We start from the raw sequence: 8,217 nt of genomic DNA on the forward strand, positions 1-8,217 counted from the left end.
GCACGTCCTGGATCCCAGCCTACTGTTAACAGTCCAAGAAGCATCACAATGGCACAACACAAACCACAATGGTGTGGTTAATGTTCACATATAAATGAGCCAAGACAAAGGAAGTTGGATGTGATCAGATCTTTGAAACTGCTATTTGGACCCACTAGAATGAAAGCATTTCTATTAGAACTTTAAACTACTGAGACCTTACAAAGGTATGTATTTTAAAACAGGCTTTAAAAAATCTTTTTGTTCAGGAAGGCTTTTTCATCTTAACTCTTATTTTCTTTATGCTGTATGTTTTTAACACTGTAGCATTTTTAGGTTCACTGCAAATGAAAAGTACAGTAAAAATTTAATGCATTATTATTATTATTATTATTATTATTATTATTATTATTATTATTATTATGTCCATGGAGATAACCTACACCGTCTTAACTGTAGTAAGCTGAAGAAATATACAAAAAAATAAATACAAAATTTTAAAAATCTATTAATGTTGTTGATGTTGATTTGTGAATAAATGAACACATTGTGATAAGTTGAATATTACTCATTGTTGCTGGCTAATAGACAGCTACAGTTGGGCTCTAACCGGAAGTTGTTTGGAGCTTTAGGTGAACGCTGCCGGAGATGCTGCCGTCATAAACAGGCAGATGCAAGAACAGAATAACCTCACTGAAACGGCCCTGACAGGGACAGGTAATGCACGAGTTACTGAGGGGACTGGACATCTTTTAAAAAGTACTTGAAAAGTCGTCTGTCTCCGTTAAGCTTCAAGGCTTTCAGGCCACGGAGAGCGAGGTGGAGCTAACCAGCTGCTAGCCGTAGCATTCAGGGAGGCGGTGGCTGCCATAGCAACCGTTTAGGAAACATTGGCTGTGGTTGCTAGCTAGCTCAGATAGTTCAGGCTAACGTTGGTTTGTTATGCTAGCGTTAAACAAAGAGTCGTAGAGACTTGTATATCCAATATAGCGACAGTCAATCGATTAGTAGCACCAGTCAACGTTATCTACATTGCGCTATCGCCCATATGACATAGCTGTTAGTTTGTTTCATGTTATTTCGGAAGCTGTCGAGGATGGCAAACTGTTGTAACGTTGTAGTGTTGACTTTAGCTAACTCGGCTAACGGTAATTTCCATCACATGCAGTAAGCTAACGTTATGTTAGCCACCGAGGCCGACTCGTAAACTTGCCTTTATGTAAACGTTGGCAGCGTTAACGTTATCTTTATCTTTTACAATCTGGACTTCAGACTTATCTGTCTCTTTAATTTGATATTAGTTTTGATATTGAGTTACTTTATCACTGTTGTCATGAGTCAACCAAATTATAACTGAGTCAATCAGCTGATCTGTGGCCGCTAAGGTTAAAGTTGGCGCTAAGTTAGCTGCTTGTAAACTATTTTCTGTAACGATTACTTAACATAGCTACACCAGCTAGCGTTAATCTTCATCATATTTATTGTTAGGAGCTAATGTTACCAATAAATGATGCAGTCTAAATGAAGCTATGCCTTACTTAGTTGGACCGACAAGTTAATGGCAGATAGCTAATATTTATGCTAGCTTTCACTATTTTCTTATTTTTTGGTCATTGAAAGTTTTTGATGTCATCTAACTGTTCTTGCAATACCAATTTAACTTAATGTTCATTTCATAATGTAATGTCAAATTTGACCTCTAGTCATAACTACTGTCTATTTTCCTGTGTATTAATGGGGATTGCAGAGGTTTTCTAATGTATGAGTGAAGCTGCATGACTGAATGTGTGTGAGAAAGATAATTTACCTCTGACATAACTGTCATTTCAGTATTCAGCTTGAACTAGTATGGATGTTGATGACTGCAATGGCCGGTCTTACATATCAGGTATGGCTCCTTATTTGATCACGCATACTGTATTATTAACTTCAATTCTCGCCATGTTTAAATGACAAGTTTTCCTTTTGTTTTATTTTTGGGTGCAGCTAGTGGAGACTCTTCAATGGAGAGAGAGTTTTCTGGGGCCCTTGGAGGTCCAACAGTGAGCACTCCCAACAGCAAGGAGACCTCTCCAAGTCGCTCCCTCAGTGGTCAGTAAGAAAATAAGTGTGAATCCCACAGTTTTAGTTGTCTGGAAAAGACCACATTGCAAAAGTATCATGTCTGGTGCAGAAATTATGGAGGTTGTATTATGTCAAATCATTGTTATCTGTCAGTCCTTGTTCAATTACATGACAACATTCCTCAAACTACAGCTGTCATGGCTTGGTTTTCCACCACCAATATCTGTGCAGTTATTCTGCAGCTTTAGTGACAATGTCAAAAAATATGTCTATGACTGAATGAAAATGAGACTAACAGCCAATATCTATTTATTTTGTAAAGAATATAAGAGATATAAGACAGAAACCAGAATAGCTTCAAATACCCAGAATAAAGACTGAAATTGCTTTGTCCACATGTACTTCTCAGCGCAACTTGTCAAGGCAAATGGCCACTTTCCTAGAACCACTAGAACTAGAACATCTGTTGTGATTTGGTGCTATCTAAATAAAATTGAATTGAATTTAAATTAAATATCGTAAAACATAGTTTGATAAATGTATGGGAACTTCTAAAAGGTCTACTGGTTCATGACGAAACACAAGGGTACAAAAAGTTTTAGAATTAATGTACTATTTAGATTACACGTAACACAAGCGATGATATCTTAAAGCATAATTGCATCAACTTGAAAATTAATGAAAATGAATTGCCGTTACTGAGGCAGCCCTACTCTAATCACATAAGTAATGTCATGTAAACTTGTTCTTACTCTTCTGTGCCTCTTCCTCATTTGTCTGTCAACATATTGGTCAACAGATTATCTCACTGAAGACCTTTTTTTTTGTTTTTGCTCTTGTGCCTCTGTAGCCAACTCCATTAAAGTGGAGTTGTACAGTGATGAAGACCCAGGTCGCAGTACTGAGGATGAAAGAGGGGAGCGGGTAGAGGAAGGAGGTGCAGAACAGGGAAGCGAGGCTGTTGGTGGCTACAGGGAGCTCACTAATCCTGAAACCATGCCAACTGGAGCCACCAGACTGCCAAATGGGAAGCTCAAGTGTGACATCTGTGGAATGATCTGCATTGGGCCTAATGTTCTCATGGTGCACAAACGCAGCCATACAGGTGACTGATCCATGGAGTTGAGATAAGCCTTCTCTGCGAGAAAACATAAAATGAATTTGCTTTTTGTTAAATAGATTAAGTTAGATATAGAAAAGATTTTGAGTTTTAGTGTGTAATTGGGGTGGAATATTTGTTGAAAATACTTAGTATTGATTTACTGAATAAGAAATATAAATATTCATATGAATGAAGACCCGGACAGATAACTTTATTCATAAGCTTTTTTTGAAAAAATGTTAAATGTGGGCAGCAGACACTTTATTTAAACCTATCTGAAAAAGGTCATTAATAAAGACTTAATGGTGGGGGGAAAAAAACTAATCTGATCGTGGATGATATTTCAAATGCCCTTGTGGATGATATTTCAAATGCCCTCATGTACTTGTAATTTAACAGATAGATCTGTGTGTGCCAGACACTATAGATGTAGTCAGAGAAGTTGGGTTGACAGGTTTGATCTTTCCACAGGTGAGCGACCATTCCAGTGTAATCAGTGTGGTGCCTCCTTCACTCAAAAGGGTAACTTGCTCCGTCACATCAAGCTGCACTCAGGGGAGAAACCCTTTAAATGTCCCTTCTGCAGCTATGCCTGTCGAAGACGAGATGCGCTCACTGGCCACCTTCGCACTCATGCAGGTAGGAAAGATTGAACCTTGATAAGTGACCATTTTTGTGTAATAGTGGACAAAGACAATAATAATGCTATCTTCCCACCTTGTCCCCAGTGTCCTCTCCAACTGTAGGAAAGCCCTATAAGTGCAGTTATTGTGGCCGTAGTTACAAGCAGCAGAGCACCTTGGAGGAGCACCGTGAGCGTTGCCACAGCTACTTGCAGAGCCTGGAGTCAAAGCAGCCAACCAGCGCTCAGAATCCAGGTATGTGTTTTATAACATTCATGGAGATACTATGTCAGAGGGGTAAAACATTTGCTCAGGTAAGACAGTCATCTAAATCACAATATGTTGTGTTTCCAAAGGGATTGTAGTAGCATCTAATGCAGAAATGTAATCTATCTCCATAACAATGTAATGCACACAATCCATCACTTACAGTCACCTTTATATCCAAATGTTGGTTTAGAGTCTAATGAAAACCAGCTTACAACGTTTAGGATTGCTGAGAACCTAAAAAATACAACAATATGTTTGTATCTTGTGCAGGAGAGGAGATGAGAGAGCTAGAGTTTATACCAGACTCTCTACTGCAACCCTCCTCAGACAAGATGGCATTTATCGATCGGCTCGCCAACAGCATCACCAAACGCAAGAGATCCACACCACAAAAATTTGTAGGTGAGCATTTGGTCTCAGTGCGGACAGGTTGAGGAAACTGAGAAAGCAGCAATCATTGCTTGAATTGGACAACATGTGCATTAGGATTGATCTTAGTGATATGACATCCAGCTTTCAGGAGTTGATGTAGCTCTGTCACAAACTGTATGATTTACTATTACTTCAAACCAAATGTCAAAGTGAATCAGAAACTGTTTATTCTGTGCTTTGTTTGGACATTTATTGTTGCACATAGCTGTTCCGGGGAGTTGTGGTCAACACAATAGTGAATGCAGGCTCAGGACAGACATTTCATTTCACCTAAACAGTTAAAGTGAATAGTGACAGTTCATAAACTTTATTACACACTATAATTTGATTGCCTTTTAAATTTTTACTTGGTTGGTCTGTCTGTTGGTCCACCACTTAGAATGGGTTGCCATGAAATTTTGTGTAGACATTCCCGCCCCTCTCAGGATCAATTGTAATGACTTTGTGATCCTCTGATAAGACACTTTGGTGTCTTATTATCTAGCATCATCATCAGGCCAAAATTATTATTGTCCAATATTTGAGTTAATAACCAAGTACCTGCAAAACTACATTCTTACATTCCCATGAGCATCAGCACTGCAGTACCTAGTACAGCCTCTCAGAGTCTCTAGCATGACTGTAGACTCTTAGTCTTGTTTGTCCTGCACTGTGCAACCCTGTCTGGGAGAACAGGTTAGATCACCCTAACTAGACTCTGTATAACAGAATCCATGCCAGCCATCTTAACTAAAATGCTTTTGGCATTTCAGGAGGGAAATTAAATAAAAATTTGATTTTGAATTAAAACTACCAGATCCACAATGAATCCAAAAACCTTGGACTGCAGGCTGCTGATTTACTTGGCCAAGCCCAAATAATAATTTTTGGGAAAATGCTTTTGTGAGAGGCTTCCATAGTACAATATCAAAAAACTGTGTTTCTCTATTGCAGGACAGAAGCACATACGTCTCAACCTTGGAGATGCACCTTATGAGCTCAGTGCTGGTCTGGATAAAGACGGGGAGATGCACCCAGGGGATCTTGAAGCCCCGCACTTTACTGGTCTGGGAGGAGAGTATGCAGGTCTAGCAGGTAACGGAGGAGGAGGGGTATCAGACACACTGAGGCCTCTACACCATGCCACCACTCACCCTTCATGTTTATCAGAACTCGGGCCGATCCACAGCTCGGCTCACACTCCTGTCGCTCTAGGCCCGCGGCTGGATTGTACAGGGACGGGAGCTGGGCTGGGATCTGCAGGTGTAGGGGGAAGAGAGGCAGCAGAAGGTCATGAAGACCTTCCTGTGGGTCGAAGTCATGCGTCCTCGCCGAGCAACGGTTGCCAGGACTCTACGGACACAGAGAGCATGCCAGATGAGCCGTGCAACAGTACTGCTCTGACTCCGACCCTGCACAGTAACAACGGCCATCATCTCCTCCACTCTCACAACCATAACCCAGCGCCTCCTCTGATTGTACACCACAGGAGTAGGGACAGACACGGCCCCAGCCACGCCAAAGACAGGGAGGTGGAAAGAGAGGACGGAGGTCACTCAGCACCCCCGCCTCCTGCCCTCGCTCCAACTCCCAGCTCACCTACAGCACCCTCCTCCACCTGCAGGGAAGCTTTCCGGGTCGTAGACGGGGAGGGTCGAGCCGTGCGCTCTTTTCGATGCGAGCACTGTCGTGTGCTTTTCCTGGACCACGTCATGTTTACTATCCACATGGGCTGCCACGGTTTTCGCCAGCCTTTTGAGTGTAACATCTGTGGCCACCGGAGCCAGGACCGCTATGAATTTTCTTCACACATCGTCCGCGGAGAGCACATCCTCGACTGAGGATAAAGGGTGGACAACCTGCTTCACCTAGAGCTATTTTTACACTGAGACAAGGACCTGGCTGGGTTTGGTCTGCACAGGAGCTGAAAGGGGCAGTGATGGCGTGGAAGTATCCCAAACAGGCACTGATAGCGTTAGTATGTACTATGAATGGAAAGCTCACATATGTGTTTCAGACAAAATTTTAATGCACTTTGAACAATGAATCAATTTAAAATGCACTTTTAATCAAATGTATTCCAACGTATAGATGAAGAGCCAATGCACTTTTTCATCCGCAGATGTGCCTTGCTCCAAAATTCAGGATTCAATCCTGAAGCACAAATTGTGGTAGACAAATCTGACTTCAGTCCATAACCTGAAAAGGTTCCCCTCTTGTGCTCTTTAACAGATATAACATTAAAAAGTCAAATGTGAAGTTGATGGAATCTGTTTAGATTTTAATGCCTTGTTCTAAAAGCACTTTTTCAATGAATTGATTCCCTGAAGAACCGTACGTTCAAGTTTTTTTTCCAAGTAGGCGCTGATTATTCACAGTGTGGTTTTTATAATGCGATGTGAAGTGCAGACCAAACTCAAGAACCAGGTCTTAGTCAAATAGATGTGTTTGAGGGGTTGTCCGTGAATTAGAGACGCACTTTTTGTTTGTAAGTGAGGGGGGGGGTCTGATGCGAGTGTATGTGTGTGTGTGTGAGAGAGAACGTGAGAGACCCTGTGTTTTTTGGAAGTAAAGTGAAAAATGAAGGCCTTTATTTGTGTGAATGCCGTGTGGCGCTGAGTATGATCTGTTTGTTTTTTCTTTTCTATGACTGCTTTTGTTGCACTGATACCTGCCAGAATACTATGATTATATTAAACTATTTTATAGAATACATTAATGACCTGCACATTTCTCTCAATGTGAGAAAACATCACGTTTCTCTCACTAGTAACGGAGTATCACTGCCACAATTTTAGAGATTAGTGAAGAGTTTAGGATCTCTGAGATTCCTCTTCATAACTACATCAAACTGCAAACAAACATTCTTTTAATTTAAGCTATACTTTAAAATGATTTTGGTGTTATTATCTCGTTGTATTGTGCCTTTCTTCACCCTGATCAAACCTTGTTGACCAGACTTAAGGACATCAACTACCAGATGTCGTGTCTTCAAACAGCAGATCTTTGTGAGTGATTTTAATCATCTTGGAGATCAATAATTTAAGTATTCAAGTTGTATCCAAGACACTGGCTTAAAGGTTTGCACAATAGTTATTTCATCCTGCTCAACAAAAATGTAGGGTTGATTTTCATTGAATTGTTGGCAAAGAACCAATTCTGCTAATGTATCAAAGACTAAATATGCGTTGCATTTGACACATGCTGCTATGACATGAATGAGTGCAGTGTTGAGTGGCAGTAATCTACCGTCCTCACGGGTTAAATCCAAAAAATATGTTTTATCAGAGGTTTTCCTGGAAAACACATTTAGAAAGTCTCCAGTCATGGGGCGTGTTGTTTTTCCAAAATCAGTTGTTATTTACAATAAACTGTCCTGTCTTGGTAATACAGTGCAGAAGCATCTGAAATGTATGTCAAGAGAAATGTGTGAGTTGAAAGAACACAGTCAGCGCTTGGTTACCATGTTAAAACAATAAATCGTAGTTTCAGTCACTGCAGGCTACAGTTAGATTTTGCACTCATTAAGCACAATAGGGAGAATTTTGTGAACCATCAGATTTACTATACGCTTGATAGCACTGCTGAAAAATACTCTTCAATGGATTGATGACAACCAATTAGTTGTTATCATATTTTACATGTATAAAGAATGATGGATGTTCTAAACCTAAATCTGTTTTTCATGTTTGTACTGTCCAGGAAGCTAACCTGTTTAATCTAGACAACAGAATTGGGCACAAAAATAAACAGAATTTGTGTTGATAA

General features: G+C 40.4%; 1 protein-coding gene across 6 annotated transcripts; it reads left to right on the plus strand.

Annotated features, from left to right (window-relative positions):
• Positions 1–580: 580 nt before the first annotated feature.
• Positions 581–8,217, plus strand: LOC121893781 (zinc finger protein Eos-like). Of its 6 annotated transcripts, XM_042405839.1 has the most exons (9): positions 581–696; positions 1,810–1,867; positions 1,966–2,070; positions 2,894–3,148; positions 3,617–3,784; positions 3,874–4,023; positions 4,309–4,440; positions 5,404–5,544; positions 5,665–8,217. In XM_042405839.1, exons 2-9 carry the CDS (start codon positions 1,828–1,830, stop codon positions 6,288–6,290), a joined length of 1,617 nt encoding a protein of 538 aa, XP_042261773.1. In that variant the 5' UTR covers positions 581–696; positions 1,810–1,827; the 3' UTR covers positions 6,291–8,217. The 6 variants fall into 6 exon arrangements, with proteins under 6 accessions (XP_042261773.1, XP_042261774.1, XP_042261768.1 ...); XM_042405834.1 differs by having other exon boundaries at positions 582–696; positions 5,404–8,217; XM_042405837.1 differs by lacking the exon at positions 581–696 and adding an exon at positions 860–1,146 and having other exon boundaries at positions 5,404–8,217.

The sequence above is a fragment of the Thunnus maccoyii genome, chromosome 3 (assembly GCF_910596095.1).
Source record: "Thunnus maccoyii chromosome 3, fThuMac1.1, whole genome shotgun sequence".
In the NCBI taxonomy this organism is placed as follows: Eukaryota; Metazoa; Chordata; class Actinopteri; order Scombriformes; family Scombridae; genus Thunnus; species Thunnus maccoyii.